Source organism: Balaenoptera musculus, chromosome 4 (genome assembly GCF_009873245.2).
Source record: "Balaenoptera musculus isolate JJ_BM4_2016_0621 chromosome 4, mBalMus1.pri.v3, whole genome shotgun sequence".
Lineage (NCBI taxonomy): Eukaryota > Metazoa > Chordata > Mammalia > Artiodactyla > Balaenopteridae > Balaenoptera > Balaenoptera musculus.
In genome coordinates, this window is record NC_045788.1 from 47585408 (window position 1) to 47603535 (window position 18128).

The 18128-nt window shown below is 36.8% G+C and overlaps 1 protein-coding gene across 6 annotated transcripts in view; it reads right to left on the reverse strand.

Moving 5' to 3' along the window:
* The window catches only part of MECOM (MDS1 and EVI1 complex locus), a 565106-nt gene that overhangs the window by 277690 nt on the left and 269288 nt on the right, over window positions 1-18128 (reverse strand). For all 6 annotated transcript variants that reach the window (XM_036851220.1, XM_036851213.1, XM_036851211.1 and 3 more), the window contains exon 2: window positions 6398-6735. In XM_036851220.1, the coding sequence (XP_036707115.1) occupies window positions 6398-6735 (338 nt within the window). The remainder of the gene's footprint in view (window positions 1-6397; window positions 6736-18128) is intronic.

An 18128-nucleotide genomic window follows, 5' to 3' on the forward strand; every position in this document is an offset into this window, starting at 1 on the left:
AATGCAAGAGATTTCTGTGCATTAATTTTGTATCCTGCTACTTTAGCAAATTCACTGATTAGCTCTAGTTGTTTTCTGGTAGCATCTTTAGGATTCTCTATGTATAGTATCATGTCATCTGCAAACAGTGACAGTTTTATTTCTTCTTTTCCGATTTGGATACCTTTTATTTCTTTTTCTTCTCTGATTGCTGTGGCTAAAACTTCCAAAACTATGTTGAATAATAGTGGTGAGAGTGAACAACCTTGTCTTGTTCCTGATCTTAGAGGAAATGGTTTCAGTTTTTCACCGTTGAGAACGATGTTGGCTGTGGGTTTGTCACATATGGCCTTTATTATGTTAAGGTAAGTTCCCTTGGATGTGGACCATTTTTAAAGTCTTTATTGAATTTGTTACAATATTGCTTCTATTTTATGTTTTGGTTTTTTTTGGCCACAAGGCATGTGGGATCTCAGTTTCCCAGGCAGGGATCGAACCCACACCCCCTGCAGTGGAAGCGTGGAGTCTTAATTCCTCACATAGTAAAATTTAATATCCAAACTATATTTGCCACCTTTTAAATAATATTGCAAACACTTAATAAATACTTTGTAATACAAGGTTTTATGGTATTATACATTTATTATTAGATTACATTTTTCTTTCCTAACTACCTATTAAAGACACCCCTTTGGATATTTGGTGGCATGATAATTCTCTTGGAATCAATTCATTTCAGAATTATTAAGACAAAGGTCTTCACTTCTTAGTTATCTACCTCTAAGGATATACAACTTGTTATGTGAACGTACTTTCTCATTAATGAATAAACATTTTCTCTGAAATCAATGCCAAACCAGAGAAAATTCATTTTGGACCCAAGGAGACCTAGAGAGAAATAAGTGAGAAATATTGCCATTCAAAGATACCTGGTACATATCTCTAAAATTACCCCATTTTTCTTTGTTACCAAACATACATTATTTGATTGTCAACCTCCTGACTCTGAACTCAGTTGTTAGGTATCTTGAAAGTTTGACGTTGTTGTTGTTGTTGTTTTAATGTATGCTCATGTTTCAGTTAACACATAGATTTCATGTTTCAATGGGTAAGGCATTACCACAGTACTGAAAATCAAATTTACAAATGTGAGAACTATTTCTTTTAAAATGATATAACGAGGCACACATTCATTGTAATATCACATTTCAGGACTATGTTGCTAGAATATAATGTATTGTCAAAGCACTGCATCAAAATTATTTAATGAATGTCTGACTCCTGTAAAATCTCTTTCCACTATTCCTTCCCATCTATTTAACCCAACATAAGAGAAATTTACTGTCCACTCATGTCATTATTTTTCTAAGTCTGAATATGTGTATGCTTGAGGGGAGAAAAAGAAAAGCTGAGTTCATATCTGGTATTTTAACTGATCAAAGTAATCTGGAGCAATTCTGGGTGAGACAGAACAGAAGATTTGGCACCTAACAGGTGCACTGACTTACATCTACTCGCAGAGTTTTATGATGGCCAATGACAACAAATATAGGCAAAGAAAATGTGCTAAATGGCAATGTTCCAAAGAAACAAAACTTCACTCTCTTTTTCCAATGACCCATTTTCAGACTATTAAAAAATGTGCCACCCAAATTACTCTTTGGCTTAAAAAGAAATTTATTAATCTCTCCTGAATCCTTGTTTTAATTCTTAATTAGGAAGCAATCAGTGCCTCCTTTTCAATAAACTCAGAGTCACATAATTAGATCATCCTGGAGGTAACTGAACTTCTAGAAAACAAGAAGTGGGAGAAAGAGCAATAGTTTATAGAAAAATCAGTAAATAACATATAATTGGCTTTTGCCCTATCTAATGACACTGGCTAGATCTGTGTTTTAGTCAAGCTTTTGTTGCTCTTCACCTTTATTAAGCACTTCTAACAGATGGAAGGCTCTTTGGTAGGCTTTTAACACACGATGTCACATTTTATCTTCACAACAATTCTAATTGGGTAGGTACAATTATTATCACCATGTAACATGCAAATAAACTGAGGGACAGCGAATTTAGTAACTTTTCCCAAATCATTCAACTAGTACACGAACTCTAAAGAGGATTTGAGCCTCGGAAGTCTCCCTCCAGAAGCCTGTTCCCTTCTGTTCTGCCAAGCAATTCTTATGTTATCACATAATGGTCATCTTAGAAGGAAACATATAAGAAAACCTCAACTTGAACCAAGAGAATTTTTTAAATTATTCTTCACTAATCAGTAACTCTAAAGTTCTAAACATAAGAAAAAGTGTTCTATCACTAATTACTTTTAGGTCCTAGAGACAATCAAGCACTCCCTAGTCTTTGAAAATCTCTTTGTTACAGACAAGTCATATGCTTTGCAAGGTGGAAATCACTACCAAACTCTAATAATATTTTTAAAGTTTTTCTTTATTAAGTCAATACTGGTTTGGAGAAATCACACAAATGATGTTTTTTATGCTTATGGCTTAAGTTTACCTAACTGTATATTTTGGTCTATAAAACGTTTTTTCAAAAATATCCTAGTTCTCAAAAATACAAACTTAAATGATTCCCCAGAAGTACCCCTTTGGGGAAATATAGTTAACTTAAAAAATTATTTAAATGGGGTTCAGAAAGGTGGGCCCTAACTGCAATACTATCTTTGAGCTTTCTCTTTTAAAAACTTTCTTTGAAGAAACTACCATATCTCTTTACTTAATTTTAATTACATAACAGCTAATGATGTGTGGCAGTTATTATTAGCCCATTAGTCAAATAAAAATGCAAGAATCAATTGATTTGGAGTAGTTTCCCTAGAATCACACAGTAGTGGCAGAGTTAAGACTTCATTCCACATGTCTAAAATCCAGATTCTAGCTTTTTCATGGGCCTACCTAAGTCCTCACTTCTTGTCATCTCTTTCAGAGTAACATAATCCTATATCCATTCATTCTTTCCTTCATTTATTCTTTTATTCTTTCACTCATTCTGTTACTGAACAATTATTTTTTAAATGTCTGTGTTATAGACTGAATGTTTAAGCCACCCCCAAATCCTTATGTTGGAATCCTAGACCCCAGTGTGACTAAATTTGGAGATAGGGCCTTTAGGAGGTAATTAAGGTTCAAAGAGGTCATAAGGGTGGGGTTCTGATCCAATAGGATTAGTGTTCTTATAAGAAGAAAGGACACCAGAGTGTGCTCACCACCACCGCCTTCTCTCTCTCTCTCTCTGTGTGTGTGTGTAGGTGTGTGTGTATGTGCATGCACCTAGGAATAGCCATGTGAAGACACAGCAAGAAGGCAACATCTGCAAACCGGGAAAAGAATCAGCTGAAACTTTTAGTTCACACTTCTAGCCTCCAGAATTGTGGGAAAATAAATTTCCTGTTGTTTAAGCCCCCCAGTCTGTAGCATATTGTTATAGCAGCCTGAGCCGACTAATCCAGTATGATTATTTCAGGTAATATACTTAGCATTAGACAACACCACAGGCAGCACAGATAGGACACAATCAAGACATTGCACTTAGTGGATACAACTATGCCAGCTCTCACGGAAATGTTGCTCTATTAGGGAAACTAGGCAAACAGTCTGGATGCTGCACAATGCTTTAAGTTTTTTAGTATGGATTTACCTGATGCTATGGTGAGACAAAATGTAAGCAGTACTAAATTGTGACTAGAAAGGTCAGGGATGATGTCATGGAAGAAGAGAACTTGAGGAATGAATAGAAACTTGCTAAAGATGCGAAGGAAAAGGAGATTCCCAGGTAGGGAGACCAGTCTGTGCAAAGAATGGAGGCTTGATAGAATATAGGAACTATAAATCAGACATGGTTGGTGTGGGAGAGAGTACAGTCAAAGATGATCCATTTTTTTGGCTTGAGCAACTGAACAGATGGTAATGCAATTTACTAAACAGGAAATGCTCAAAGAGGGGAACTTTGTAGGGAGAAGAGAGCAAGCATAGTACTAGAGATAGGAATGACTTCTCCAATTATGATAGGCTGGGTTTCTCTCAAGGAAACATTTAGTACAGAATCTGATGCATAGTAGGTACTCAGTAACTGCTGAATCTGGGTTTCCTCTGTTCATGTTTATTTTCTTTGGCCTAAGAGGTTATTTTCTCCTTCAATTCATCATTTTTTTAAAATGAAGGAGTATCAAAAAAGAAGCCACACTAGTTAATCACAACTATTTGTCCAACCAAACAGGAGGGAAATCAGCTACAGTTGAGGGCAAATATGACACGAGAACAATTTAAAAGAGCACACGCGAGTAGGTCAGATGCCTTTGTGCAAGTGCCTTTGTTGATCATGATTGGATTAGGTATTAACCATGGTAAGATTTTTTTTAGAAAACAAAATACTAAAGTCAAGAACTCAACTGTTCCTCCGTGGACAACAAGTTTGCCAAAATCACACCCCAAAAAAAGCTCTTTCTCTGGTTTTGTTCACAATACATCTAGAGCAGATAGTCTACACTCTCAAAAGCGAGAGACCATTAAAATGGCGAAGAAAACCACCGAATTGACCATCAACTGAATTCTTGAAGGAGAGAGAGGAAATGGGTGATCTTTAGCCAAAGAGTCATGAACTATTTGTAAAGTTATCTTGAATTCCAAGCAATAAAACAACTCAGTTTTGACATAATGAAAAGAATTACTTTACATTCCTCAAGGTAAGTATTTGCCCATGTATATATTGAAGACATTTTACTCCAAGGAGAAAAAAATTAATTATTTTTAAATTTCCTCTAAATATAGAACTATCCCCAGGTTCATCCCCGAATCCACAGGTATACTGTTTAATAAGGCACAGACTTGCATTTACCAACCCTGGAATTGCAAAATGATTTCATTATTAAGTCTTGGTTTATTCCAAGCCTTCTGGATAATCTCGAACAGTACTGCACTTGTTGTTTAACTCTAGAGATTTTGTAATAAAAGTTTAATGAGTTACTTATTAGTAGAATGTTTATAGCCATTATTTTAAGGTGAACAATAATGACGTAAAGTTTGTACGCATTTGGTTTAAAACGTATTCAACTCACATATCAGTTAATGCTACAGTGATTTGTTAACAATCTCTTATCAATGTACATGTCTAGAGGCAATGTAGCTAAACCACAACTTTACCAGAGCTGTGGCTAAGAACAAAACTAAGGAAGGATTTCTCATTTGTAATTATGTGAAATCCAGATCTTAACTTTTAGCATTTCAGAATTTGAACAAGAATTGTTTTTATTATGGCATTTTGAGCAGATTTCATAAGGGGACACATATAAAGCAAAGGGACAAAAAATTGAAATTAAGTCCTGAAGGCACTGCATATTTATTTCTATTTAAAAAGCTAACCAGATATTCTATTAATGATCATAAATATTAAGAGAACATACCAAAATAAATCTATCCAATTTCCGTCTAACTGAAATACTGTGAAACCAAAGGTCAATCACATCTCCAAAAAACACTTTCTTGCCCATGTAGAAATTTCCTACAAGTTTTTCAGATATAGGTCAGATATTCCAGGAACTATGATGCTGTGATTTAACCACAAAAGTTTTTAAGGTATAAAGATAAATGGGAAATATATATATATATATATACTGAATTTGTACAAAAATTATAAACTCAAAAGAATGACATAGTTACCTGTCCTTATTGAAACAAAATTTATTTAGATTTTGTAATCAGACCATAACTTCCCACTCTTACATATTTACAGATGGGTTCTATAAAAAGAATGACTGAAACTAGCAACTGATTTTCATATTGTTTTTTGCTGCCATTTTTATACATGAATTACTCATTAAATCAATTTGAATATAATCATCACAGGATTCAGCACAGTACACACATTCTGGAAGCATGTAGAATCAAAGCAGGGTTATCATAAGAGGGGTAAAATATATTAGAACACAGAGCAAAATAAACACGTAGAATGAAAGTAAAACCAAATTAACTCAAAGCCACAAAATGGAGAAGACAAATGTTTCCTCCAATCTTCCAAGCCCCCTTCCCAAAAAAGAAAAGATAAAATACAATGAACATGTCATATGATGACTTTTGTTTGCTTATGCCACATACCGTAGGGATGGCCACATTCAATGTTTCCAAATGCTAATTAAAAAACTATTTTTCTATCCTTTAGTATGTTTTCAAGATACTATCCTTTGATCATTCAAGGAACCAGTTGAGTTCCTTTCTATCATGCCATATCTCTAAGCAATACTTTGTCTCTATCAAGCAGTGAAACTGTAAGGGAGGTTCATCCTTAAAAATCTATTTGAAGACATTTTGCAACAAATGGAATTTGCTTATTTTATGGACATTTAAAAAAGTAATCTCTTCTTTACACATCTTAATATATATAAATGTGTTAACTCAAAATATATTCTTACCTCCCATCCATAACTGGGGTCTTTCAGGTTTGACCTCTGTTCTCCTACATAAGGCCCAAACTTTTCACCTGCTTCAATTTTCCTTTTGGTCCATATTCCAAGGCCTGCTCCAGGCATATTTGACTCTCGAAGTTCAAACTCAGCAGGAATGGGGATATCATCAGGGATGTAGATGGGGGCTTTGTAAGGAGAGCCCTCCTTCGGAGTGAATGCTTCGCTGGATGTAGCTGGAGAGCATGGCTCTTGAATATTGAGGGAGACAGTGCTGGCCACTCCATCTGCATCTGGCATTTCCTCCAAAGGAATTTCAGGGTAGCTGCCATACACACACTCATTACCTGTGAGTAAATAAAAAGTTCATAAATTCCTACTAATATAGAAGAGACAGAATTCCACATCTCAATCTTCACCTTATAAAGCTGTTGCTTTTTAAAGACAAAATAGGAAAGACCAGTGTTAAAATATGCCTGCATTAAAATCTGTTATTCACAGATGAAGGAGGGGGGAGGGGTTATTGCCTCTTTGGTTTATCTGTGTTGAATCCATAAATCAAATGAGCTAATCTTTAACTGCCAGTTCTCTCATGGACCAGCTCAACCTATTATCCAGTTGGGAAACAATCAGCAATTTAAATATTATTATGAATAAAGTAGTGATAAGAAGTAAACATATGTGTACCTACAATCCTGCAAACCATCCCAAATTGGGAGCTAATAGCGTTACACAATGTCTTGGAAAGTTATATCATGCAATGATATCTTGGACTAAATTGTAGGAGAGTCATGAAAGATTCCAAAGGCTTCCATGTGCAACAAGGCTTAAATTTATATGGCAGGATTATTTATTGGAATATTAATTTATGTTTGTTCTTTATTTTTCCTTTCTCATTTCAAACACATCGTCAAGCCCTTGGTATTTCCTTGCCTCGGTAACTTACACAGCACAGAGAGTTAAAGTTACTTGATGCTAGTAATTCCTCTGGACATTTGTAAAAGCTAAAATCATTGAAGAAATTAGGTGAGTTTTCCAGAGGAAAAAAAGAGAAGACAGTGTCTTGGGATACACCAAAAAGAGAGTGAATTTCCTCCAGACTGCGAAGTGGTAGAGATCAGAGGGCCTCTGCACAGAGCAGTGCCCTGGGGGAGGTGGCAAGACCATCTTCGAGGGAAGAGCAGGGTAGAGTAACTAGGAGTCTGGACACTCAACACTGGAGTTCTAAGGAATCCCCAGAGCAGCACAGCACCACACCTGTAGTAAATGATCACACCGTATCAGCCTTAAGATCTTTATGCAACTTGGGGGTGGGAGGAAGCATAAAGAATAATGACTGAGCTTGAATTTCCCACCAGTTGAAGGAGATTTCAGTTATCTTAAAGCAAATAAACATGTTTCCACTAGGATTATGGACTGAGAGCCATACCTAATTTGTTCAATTTGTAGACCTTCAAGGGGGGGGAACCCAGAAAAATGGGCTAAAATTACAAGAAGACAGATTTCAATCAGACCCATCCAAAGGTAAGTGGATTACCTTAAGTTCCCCAGCACAGGGGCTCTAATATAGCCTAGATAGCCATGAATTAATGATGATATGGAGAAACTGTAGCGTTAGGTTGATGAACTAGATGACCCTTAAGATCCTACCAACCCTACAGTTCTATGAATTATTAAAATCTTCCAAGATAGTTTATTGAGCTAGAGGGTAGAAAACTTGAGTTCTATCCCCAATTCCTTCTCTGATTCTCTATGAAAATTAATTAACTATAAAACCTATTAACAATTGTCCATCAAGTACTGACTTCTCTTAAAGTTTTGTGAAGTGCAAAGTGATTGTACATGCAAAAGTATCTTTCTAATGAGGTGCTTGGTTCTTGATTCAAACAATGAGATAATGCCATTTAAACCAAGCACAGAACCAAATCAGGACCCAAACTTATTCCTATGAGACATTTGATCTCAACATAACAAGCTCATTGACATTCAAGTTCAGCATATACAAAAGCTTGCACATTATCATCTACTCTCAAATCGAGTCTCCTGCCCACTTCCCCATTTCCATTAAAAATAATATTTCCCCCAATTATCCATGTTCAAGGTTCTAAAGTAACATAGATATTTTCTCTCCTTCATCCTCAGTCTATTCAGTCATTAAATGCTGTCCATTCTTCTTGCAAGATTTGTACCTTCATCCCATTCTTTCAATCCATGTTTTCATTCCTGAATTTTCTAACAGTCCTCTAACTGGATCTTCAGACCGCAAACCTCTTTCCAGTATCCCTCAACACTGAACCTGTACAATGCTGCTGAATTTATTTTCCTGGCATATCAACTTTCCTGTGCAATAGCCTTTAATAATTCCTAATGTCCACAAGTAAAACCTAGAGTTCTTAGGCTTGGAATAGAATCTCTTTCATTTTGAAAGCAATCTTCTTTCTCTCTTAATCTCAACACTCCTCAGTAGGAGCCCCCAGGCCAGAATAAGCTTATCCCTGACTTCTGAGCTCAGTGGTTCTTCCTGCCAGGCTACCTTATCTCAGTCCCTTTGCCCATCCAACTTTCAGTCATTCTCTATGTCAACTCCCAACTTATCTCCTTGCCATCCTATTTAGCATAAGTATCTCCCTTCTTTGAATTCTCACATAATTTCCTCCCTCAATCTGATGATCAAATAATTCTGCCTATTGCTACCTAGAGTTTAATATGAATAATTCTTTTATTCCAAACTAAGAAATAGACCCTTAAAGGGAAGACTCAAAACTCACACTTCTTAGGAATTCTCCAAGTGATCCTCATAAAGGTGCTCAAAAAATACTTGTTACATAGATAATTAACCTAACGTATAATTTTATTGAACTACTAAACCAAACCAATATTTTTCTACCAAATATAGGAAATTATTTTGATCCTGAAAAGCATCTTTAAACTCATAGAAATGGAACACTATAGATTACAAACTTTTTTCCAAGCCCAACATCAAAAGAAACTATTTCAATAGTGCCCCAAAGAAATACTATCAGAGAAATATACTTCAGGGTCCAAACACCTTTGATAAAGTCTATCTAATTTTATTCTTCAGGGAGACTTTTCATTTCAACCTAAGAGCCAAAAGCTCACTAGCACTCTTGATATAGCTAAAAACATATAAAAAACCTCTCTAGAGTTGTAACATTTAACTACTGCAAATGCAGAGTTACTTTACAGATTCTTAAAGGGATTTATCACTCAATGTGAAGATTTTGGTTTTTTTGAGAAGTGCTAAAAATTGAAAGACATTGTGTAATCTATAGACTTATCCATTTAAGCAGCAGGAAACAAAAATGCTTCCAAATGAATAGAACTATTTCCTCCAGTAATTATCCATTAAAGGTCAGTAAAATCTCCCCTATTGCCTCAAAGGGTTAAATTAGTCATACTGTCAGTTCCATCAGAGTGATCTCAAATCTTAAAAAAGGATAGAGACAAAGCCATCTGGGCCCTCCCCCTGACATAGCTGACCCCATGCCTTTGAGTTACCCACAAACTTTCCCAATGCATAATTTCTAAACTAGTGAGTTTGGATTTTAATTCCTGTCGTGACAAAATACACGTGTGCCCAGGCTGCTGCACAGAAGAATTTGAATTTAAAACCTGAATGCGATTCTGCTTACAATAGCAAAAAAAATCCAATTAAACCTAAAGAACAACTTATATAGGTCAAGCAAATCCAGGAGAAAGACTTACGGTCCTATTCATCCACATGCAGGCGTTAAATGTATACGCAAACTCAGGCAATTTGTTTTCAAGCCACTGTTAATCTAGTATCATCTGAATTAAATATAAAAAGGGCTGTGGTAACAAAAAATGGAAATATAAAACTGCTGAGTTTTACGTATCAAAACATGCAACAATATTTCAATGTAATCTAGCATTATGAAATTTTCAACAGCAAATGCAGTTTATCATACTGCATTGAATATTTGCATAAACCAAAGTAAACTACTGTCTCCATGTACATTACTCAAGAACTATCCAAAAAGCTGCTAAAACATTTCATCTAAATGACAAACTACCTCAATTATCATATCTCCATTAAATCTCTGTTATTGAGGAAAAATTGGTAGAGCTTTTCCCTGAGCTATAACTACAGTTAATTAAAGCATTGCTCAGATACCATATTGACAGATTGGGCACATTTACAACAGGTAAGTAGCAGGTAAGAAGTGCTATATACATCAGTGCTCCCATAAAGATAAATAACCCTTGTAACTTCTTGGATCTGAACCACCTGCTACTGGAATTGCTTCTTGCATCCTTTAGGTGTGTCATTAACTGAATGAGGACAGAAGGACAAGCTTATTGTTCAGTTTGAGGCAAATGACTTGGGAAATGCTCTTGGAAATCAAACTCTTCAATTCAACTTTTAGGTGTTCTGATATCCCTGGAAGCCAAGAAAGTGGCCACACTTGTATTAGATTATATTTATTTCTATGACTCTGAATAACTACCATAAGGTTTCCACTTGAAGAGATGCATTTTGAAAACATATCAGAATCTGCAAAGAGGAAATTGCAGAAATAATACTGAGAATAATAACTTCTACAGATGTATCTATGTTTTCTCACAATCCAATGAGAAACCTATGGTGAGAAGAATAACCTTCCATTTTGCAAATGTGTAACCTGATACTCAAGGACGCTAATTGGTATATACAAAGTCAGCTGAGACTAGAACCCAAGTGTTTAAATCCACTCCTCCGTTTAACTCTTAGGCAACTTGCTTTCTTTCTTTAAAGATATGTTTTAAAGTTTGTTTTTTCAAAATTGTGGCCCTACCATGTGAATAGTTTATTTTTTCACCTTTTCACTTGATATATGAACTCTTCCTTATGGTTTTAAAAATATTAAATTATATTTAATTGCTGCATAATATTCCATAATATAAATCCATAATAAGTGAACTATTTGCATAGTATTTATGTTGCTTCTAATTTTCTGATACCATAAATACCACTGAAATGAACGTTCTTTCACATAAATATTTATTTTCATCTATTTTAATTTCCCTAGGTTAGATTCCTGTAAGAAAGCTTAGTGAGTATTGACAGATTGCTTATCAGAGGTATATACAAATTTATACTTCTAGCAACCATACTGGCATTTATTATTATGTCTTGTTTTTAAGTTTTATTAATACAATGGAAAAGACTGTATATCTATTGTTGCTTTAATTCACATCTCAATGATTACTAAGACTAAATATTTTTGTTATTCCTATTTCTCCTTTTGCAAGTTATTCATTGTTTCTATGCAGCTTTAATTGGGCTTTTATTGGTCTGTCTTATTAATCATAAAGAAATGAGCCCTTTGATATAGTTTTTGCTACTATCCCCAGTAGATCATTTATCATTTGTTTTTTTTAATGGGGTTTTTGTTGTACAAAATTTTTAACTTGTATGGAATGAAGTCTATTTTTCCTTTGTGATTTTTACATTTTTCTTAGAAAGTCCTTACCCATCCTAAGGAAAAAAAAAATATTCTCTTGTATTTTCTTTGAGCTTCATAGTTGCTTTTCTACCAACCTTGGATTACCAATGATTTACTGCTGAGTGAAAAGCAGAGAAAAATGATTTCATTTATTTGAGCTCCTGTGAACAGCAGGCTAGGAAAAAAAATGCCATTTCACTCATAATTCTTTGGTTCTTATTTGCAAGGCTGGCCTAAAATGCCTTCTCTTTTTGTGGGTTTTACATAACTCACCATTTGTTTAACTTGGCCCCTCTGACTAGTTTAACTGCAAATCTTCTGGGCAGATGCCATTCAAAATCCTGAGTTTCACCATTAATAGCATTCCGTACCCGTCATATAATACTTATCACTCAGCATTATCATTAGTGATACTAACATAAATAATTTTCCTCTCTACTCTTCTTCACATGATAGAAAATATTTAGCAACTGAATAGAGTTTAATATTAACATTAAAAGCATATATATGTAGTTTGACTCTAAGACAAATTTCCTTAGACATTAAACAAGAAATCTGTTCTATATACTCAGCTGTACACACATACGCATATAATAGACACATCCATGTGCATTTGTAGTGTGCTTGTGTGCTCACTAATCTTAAAAATAGGCTGAGACAGAAACATGGTTTGAAATCTCAGGCAGACTGGTTGAGATCAAAACTACATGAAACAACTGCCAGGAGGAGACCAGCAAGGGAATTGAACAGATTAGGTAACTCAGAAATTTAGACATTTCCCCCCATTATGTTCCTCATTGCAGTTTTGTAATAAAAACATGAGCAAACTTCAAAGGAAGCTCTGTAGTAAAGGTTAATTGCTACTAAAGAAGAGGGTGGGCCTGAGCGCCAGTACTTTGTGCCCAACTTGAGAGCAGACAGGAAGGATTACACGTGGCTGAGAGCTGCGGATGCGTGCCCAGCTCCACGAGCAGAGCAGGCGCTGCCAAACCTCAAGCCCCACCGGGGACCTCCTGGTAGGACGTGAGCGCATGAACGCGAATCCAAGAGTTGGTGCCTGCTAACGGTAGGGCAGGGCGCGGCGGGGCGGGGCGGGGAGGGAGGGGGAAGACATCAATTTCCTTCCAAAATTCAAACCGGACATGCTCTTCTTCCCTTGTTAGGACAATTCCAGAGCGTTGACCGAGGCCTGCTGCCGAGAAAGCAGAGGAGCCAGCTCTTCTGCGCCAGCAACGCAACCAATCAACGCGCGCTGGGCTTGGGGAAAGGGTGGAGCCCAAGTCATGCCCGATGCACAAACAGGGCAAAGAAGGAGGCTCTGAACTGGCCAGCAGAATGGTGTGTGAGAATGGCCCCAGATAATGATATTTAAGATCCCAACGAAAGGAAGAAAGGAAACTAGTAAAAGTAAGAAAAACGAATTTCCAGAAAACTGACTTAAACTAGCTTTGAAGGACTGTAGAAAGGGTCCAGAGGCACAAGCTGAGAGAATAGAGGCATCTGATAGAATGGAAGCTGCTGATGGACATGGTCTTCAGACTGAGCTGCCTCCAGCAGAGAGGGGTGAGAAGAAAGTAGACCTCATGGAATCTGCTGACACTGGATTGCACCTGTAGAATCCATGTCTCAGGAGGCCATTATTTTTGTGAAATAACGTATCAACATGGTTTGGCACATGGAATTTTTTCAGTGACCTTCTAAGCTTCCTTGCACCTCTATTATTTGCTACTTCCTTGTACCAGAGTATTTCATTTCTTCCTTATGGAACTTTTTCCCCCAGGGTTTCCTAAAAATATTCTGTTTATGGGCTGTCAAAAAGACCCTAAAATTATGAAAGAGTGTTGGGAGGCAAGCAAGGAAGATGGCAAAAAATACCACAAGAGTTGAAAGTAAAGGACCAAATCAGTGAACAAACTTTTATCTTTCTCTTGGGATTGTGGCATATCCCTTGCTTGTCCTGGGGTTTTAAATTTGGTTAAGAGTTTCTCCACTCTCCTAGGAATTTCACAGACATTTCACTAAAGAAGTATGGTTTGTGAATTAAACTGGTAGCTTCTAAGCTCTTACGAAATGGGTTTGGCCACTTCCAAAAGTTCCTCATCAGAGATGGAATTAAGCTTTTTAAAACTGGTTATGGAAAGAAATTGCCAGAAAATTCATAGTTGAGGTACCAGTAAAGCCCTTTGGTATCTACTTACAGAATCTAAAACAGCTAAAATAAAGACATTAAAGCTCCGTGAGCGCTACTCCAAGGAAAAACATGACCTGGTTAATGTTTGGCTTATTCTGTCGTTAAGGGAGACCCGATCACCAATACCCACCGGAATGACCAGGTAAGAACAGACTTATCACATATCACATACTGTTTCTTTTACATTATAACTATGTGCCTCCACTCTCTTTTAGCAAGACAAATTTTTAAGAGACTTTTGGCAACCTTTGACCTGATGGCTTTTCTCATAAGCTTTTTATATCCCCAAAGTGATTTTCCTTCAGATTCATTTAGAGTAAAATAGAAATGCCCTGAAATTATGTTGCAGCAGACTGGGTGGTTACTCTCAGGCAGTCTGAAATGACCAGAGTACAGCCTTTCAGTATTCAAGCCATATCTACAGTAATTATTTGCCAGCGTATCTAAAAGAAGGCAGGCATTTCCTGTTGCACACAAATGGGACACTCTTATCTAAATTACTGTTTAAACAGGTATTTAAGAAAAGACTATCACAGGCAGGAATTTACTGATGACGGAACACATTAGTTTAGGGCTGGACACATTAGTTGAGGACTAACCATTGTCAGGAAAGGAAGCATATCAGCATCAGGAAGGTATAGGGAATATTTTATAACTCCCATATGGGTCAAGTTGGGGGATTGTAAACTATGCCGTTTGCACTCAGGAAAAGCAGGAGTGGCACAAGCCCTGACGTGGAGGTCCGGATTCTGCAATAAGTCTCCACTGCCCGGGGTAACCTTGAGAGTCAGAGCTTGAGACTCATAGCTTTTTGGGGTCCCTGTTTCCTTATCCATAAAATAAGCACATTGGACAAGTTCAGCCCCAGGTCCATTCCACTCAAGCAATCTCAGTTCTACATAATGAAAACCAAAGGATGGTCAAAGTTTGGTGTACCAGAAGCTTATAAAATATATTTCCTGGAAAGACACTTTGAGAATTGGTTTGGTCTCTCCCAACATGTAACCTAGGAGAGACTGTACTCTGGCTGCCCAACTTTGTTCTAACCAGTGAAACTGGAATTTATTCCCAGTAGAGGCTTATAAAACTGGGCTGTTATTCTCACATTAAGTAGACTGCCCTCTGGTGAGGACTGTGGTTTACGTGTGGGCAGAATGTGTGGTTTACTACCTCTAATTTGTTTATGTTGTTGATGGTGGTTTCAGAAGAAAGCTGCAGCCCTTCACATGCTAAAGAGTGACCTGATTTGCTTCCTTTAAAAAAAAAAAAGTGTTTAAAGGTGGGGAGGAGAGCATGAGGGTGCATTAATGTGCCATTGCTAACAGAGGAGCCACTGGGATCCCTTTGACCACAGAGCTGCTTCATCCAGCTCTGCATGTGAAATGAGAGCCCCAACTTGTTTATTATAATTACCTAAGTGTGGCTTGGTGGCTTTTGGCAGAGATCCTTCCTGCCTCCAAAGGAGAGACCAAAACTCAGGAGCTACAAGTTAAAGGAAGGAGCAGGGAGTGTATTTTGTAACAAGGAGACTGAATCCTAACGTAAACTAGGTAAAAATATTCAGAACAACCCTCAAAGATGACGATCAAAAAGTAAATGAGATTGCCCTCCACTTCCTACCATATAATAAACAAAGATAGGTGTGCAGGAGAACTGAGTAAACAGTGTAAATATAAGTTCAAGTTCATTGTCACAGCTAACTTGATGCAGACCCTTCCCTGTTGCTACAAAACAGAAGAGCTTTCTTATAGCCAGGAGTCCTACATAAAGAAAAGAAAATAATTATGCATGTCTGGCAGAAGAGGGAGTTGTAGCAATGGCTTGCCGATAAAAAGGAATGTGAACAAGCCATAGAACGCTAACCTAACCACACTCTGAGTTTGATAAGGAGCAGAGAGTGCCCAAAAGAATGAAATTGTGTTAGTCTCAAAATTAGGTTTTATTTGAAAATGAACAATGGTCCTTGTTCTCACAAGGCTTGGTAACAAGAACAACAACTTATGATCTTAAAGTGATTCTGTGGGGAAATTCCTTGATTTGGCTGATTTCAGCTTGGACTCTCGCCCCATTGCAAATACAGTATCTTCCGTGTAAAATAAGTTTAGATGGTTCCAAGGAGTGCAATTTTCTGCCCCTATTTCAAACTCTAAAGGCCCCCGTATGGAGTTTCCCAATGCTACATCATATTAAACGTAAAATCATTCAAAACCATGGGGATGGATGGAGTGTCACTGAAAAACATAAAGAAAGGGTTTTTTATAATTTGAGAAAACATTATACACTTTGATAAAAAATGTTTTCAGGAAAAATATGAACAGATGTAGCATGTATATGTGTATACATACACTAAATAGCACTTATGATTTGAGAAGGGGTAATTTCAACATTGCTAAGTGGTAACACAAGCTAGGTATTTAAGGGAATGATATAATATGACAACTTCATAGACTACCAAACTATGTATGGTCTCTGGAAATTGTCATTATCAACATGTACAATAACTAGTAGCATTAGGTGGTCTGTACAGTATCCTTCAAGTCTAATTGAGTCACACAGTCTAAGACACTTGATGGGCACCAGGCACTGCCTCCTAATGAGAACTGACTTTTAAAGAAAGGCATTCAGGACCTCTTCTATATAAATTACTATCGTTTGCAGCAAGAGAGGATTATAAATGTTTGCTGGCAAAAACTAAATTTATTTACAAACTGGGTCTAATTTACTCATGGCTCCAGTACAATCGGCTTTTGTCGAAATATTTATGTTATCTGTACTTTTGCCTCACTAAACTCTACCACAATCATATACACTGTTGAAAAATTATTTGCAGTTAGCAGGATTTAAACTACCCATTATATCACCAGCTAGTGCCAGTAAACTTTTGCACTGGTTGATAATGTTTCCTCTGTGGAATAAATATACATTTGGCTGTCAAAATCTTTGGTGGGCTCCATACTATGAAAGTTAAGTATTAAACAGATGTCCCAGACTTCACCAGTTTTGTGTGACTGCTTCAATCACACATTCCAATTGAAATTTTGTGGGTAGATAGACTACAAAAGTGCCCAGATTTCAATTCTTTTCTAGCATTAGGAGAGGAATGAGATGATTGAAGTGTTGGGATGATACTCTTTGCCCAAGATGCTACTTCTCAGACTTAGTCATTTACCCACCCCAAAACATTGATTTGGTACCATGCTGTGCCTGGACCTGTGCAAGTTGCTATGGCTAGGTATAGAGTTGAATAAAATCAACCTTCTGCCCTCAAGAAACTTACAGTTGAGTAGTGAAGACAGAGATGGTAACAGGTATATGACTATGCAATAAAATAAGATCTAAAATGAGGTTAGGAAGAGTGATGGCTGTTAAGAGTTGAACATAAGTAACTGCAATTGGGCATGCCAATCTACAGAATTAGGTGAAATGGGTAAAGGGGGTCATAAGGTGCAAACTTCCAGTTAAAAAATAAATAAGTCATGGTGACGTAATGTACAGCATGGTGACTATAGTGAATAATACTATGTTGCATATCTGAAAGTTGCTAAGAGAGTAGATCTTAAAAGTTCTCATTACAAAAAGAATTTGTAATTATGTATGGTGACAATGTTAACTAGACTTACTGTAGCAATTACTTTGCAATATATACAAATATCAAATTAGTACACCTGAAACTAATATAATGTTATATGTCAATTTTACCTCAATAAAAAATGGAAAAAAACAAGAATAAATCTCTTCTTTCAATTCTTGGTGGAAATGCAGTTGTCATTCACATTTATTTCTTAGAATCACCACGTTCTTCACAGTAACATAAGGATCAAATAAGGGATGATTGGGACTTCCCCAGTGGTACAGTGGTAAAGAATCTGCCTTCCAATACAGGGGACGTGGGTTTGATCCCTGGTTGGGGAACTAAGATCCCACATGCCGCGGGGCAACTAAGCTCGCGCGCCTCAACTAGGGAGCCCGTGTGCCGCAAACTACAGAGCCAACGTGCCCTGGAGCCCGGGTGCCACAACTCGAGAGAGAAAATCCACACGTCACAACTAGAGAGAAGCCCGCACACCACAACAAAAAATCC